At 32.1% G+C, this 2,488-nt stretch overlaps 1 protein-coding gene across 1 annotated transcript in view; it reads left to right on the forward strand.

The window, feature by feature from the left end:
* Positions 1 to 2,488, forward strand: part of LOC106475468 (protein TEX261-like) — a 9,123-nt gene that overhangs the window by 4,106 nt on the left and 2,529 nt on the right. Inside the window, exons 3-4 of the mRNA XM_013936149.2 lie at positions 373 to 526; positions 1,360 to 1,427. Coding sequence (XP_013791603.1) covers positions 373 to 526; positions 1,360 to 1,427 — 222 coding nt within the window. The remainder of the gene's footprint in view (positions 1 to 372; positions 527 to 1,359; positions 1,428 to 2,488) is intronic.

Here is a 2,488-nt window from a genome sequence, read left to right on the forward strand (position 1 = left end):
TGAATTTGCATAACTTCCATCCAGGGGACGGGTACTCTAGCTAATAAGGAAGCAACTTTTCATGTCCTAAACTAACCTTTCATTAATCATGAATTTGCATAACTTCCATCCAGGGGACGGGTACTCTAGCTAATAAGGAAGCAACTTTTCATGTCCTAAACTAACCTTTCATTAATCATGAATTTACATAACTTCCATCCAGGGGACGGGTACTCTAGCTAGTTTAAAATATACTAATATTGTCCTTGAACCGGTAAGTACGTTCTGATTATTCTTGTAAGTAGATATATATAAATGAACATTTTCTTTTTCAATGCTACATGTATCTGTTATTTAATTTTTCTTGGCAACATGTGTACTTTTTATTTCCAGATGACACTGTGTATATATGGCTGCCTTTTCCTTTTTGAAGACCTTCCCTTATCGTTGATCATATGGGGAGTGGCTAGTCAAGTTGCACATCTTTTTATGCTACGCACCTTCCCATTTTTTGTTTTGACGTCAGCACCGTTGGTTATAACAGTCGGTAATTTTAAATCTAGTATTTTTTGCATATTAAGCGATCTTAACTCAAAAGCATTACAGTATATATATTTTTTTTAACATACTAAAGTAGATAAGTCATTTGTCGTGGAAGGAAAATCCTGCTTATAGTCGAAGTAATTCAGTGTACTGTGTATCACTACCTGATGATCTTATATCATGAGAGCAATATTCTTTAAGGAGTTTATCTTTTATGCATGGGTATGATAATGATCACTTTAACATTTTCATACAAAATTCTTAATGTTTACTTAACATCTTACTCTGGTACCCACCCAGTGTTTACTTAACGTCTTACTCTGGTACCTACCACATGTTTACTTAACGTCTTACTCTGGTACCTACCACATGTTTACTTAACGTCTTACTCTGGTACCTACCACATGTTTACTTAACGTCTTACTCTGGTACCAATCAAGTGTTTACTTAACATCTTACTTTTGTACCTACCAGATGTTATTTCTATGCTGGCCACATTTATCGATATCTTTTTAAAAATCTTATTGAACCATAAACTGTTTAATCAAAGACATTTCTTGGTGATAACTGAACATGTTCACTGCAGTAAAAATTCTCCTCTTCGTGTTTTCAACTAGTACAGGTTATTAAAACATAAATAATTAGCTGAAAACTAAGTGAGCAATCCTTAGTAGAAGCTTAGAAAGGTATTGATATGATTAATATTACTGGAGTTGGTAGAATAAAGGTTTATTATAAAAACAGTAAACTTGGAAACTATCGGTGATTTCTTATACTCACACGTCAGTGACACATTTTTATTACATGAATATCGATCTCGTTTGTTTTTCTTTTCAGTACTTGTATTTTACAACCACTACCTTGCCTTCAACTATTTCGGGTCTGTGTACCATCCTTTTTCTGAGGTACGTACTGGCCGTCATAACGAGAAAGGTATTTAGTTAAATAACTTTTTGAGACAGTTAAGTAAGAAGTGTTCACGAATTACACGGGCCTGCAAATTTAAACCTCGTAAAAGTTGTTTTGGTTTTAATAATGGATTTTCCATAATTCAGCTACGCCGATTTAAAAAATAATATTCATTTTTTTCAATCAAAGTAAGGATTTTTTACAAATTATGAAGAAAAAAATACTCTTACTTAGATCAAATTATTATTTTGTTTACCACAGTGAAAATTTTGTATTATTATGTCTGGGTTCTAAAACGATCAATAAGACTCTCATGTTGCGATTGGTCGAGAGAAATCTATAACCAGTGGTTGTCAACGTTTTAAGCATAACAAAATGTGACCCGATTTCAAGGAAAATGATTCACTTATGTAAAAGAACATTTGACATTTTGTGAAAAATCTGTACGTGATGGAGAAAAATGGATATCATTTTCAGATTCAGCGTACAGGAGTTACTGTAGAAAACGTATCAAATTCAAAACAATAAAACCATCCAGGCCTGTGTTATTCATGTCCTAAGAGTTGCGGGTTACTGAAAGAAGTTATACAGTAATTGAATAATTTTTTGGAAAACATAACTTAAGTTATAAAGAAAAACACAAACGTAATTACATAAATGTTTTGGAACCTTCAGAGTTCCGTGTTCAGTAATCTCGAAGTACAAAACAAACATAACGGTAATTACACTAAAAATATGATGTTTGTTTTATCTTGGCTTTACTATAACAGTGTTTTATCTTGGCTTTACTATAACAGTGTTTTATCTTGGCTTTAATATAACAGTGTTTTATCTTGGCTTTAATATAACAGTGTTTTATCTTGGCTTTAATATAACAGTGTTTTATCTTGGCTTTACTGTAACAGTGTTTTATCTTGGCTTTAATATAACAGTGTTTTATCTTGGCTTTAATATAACAGTGTTTTATCTTGGCTTTACTATAACAGTGTTTTATCTTGGCTTTACTATAACAGTGTTTATCTTGGCTTTACTATAAGTGTTTTTATCTTGGCTTTAC

This window comes from Limulus polyphemus, unplaced genomic scaffold (assembly GCF_000517525.1).
Source record: "Limulus polyphemus unplaced genomic scaffold, Limulus_polyphemus-2.1.2 Scaffold8627, whole genome shotgun sequence".
Lineage (NCBI taxonomy): Eukaryota > Metazoa > Arthropoda > Merostomata > Xiphosura > Limulidae > Limulus > Limulus polyphemus.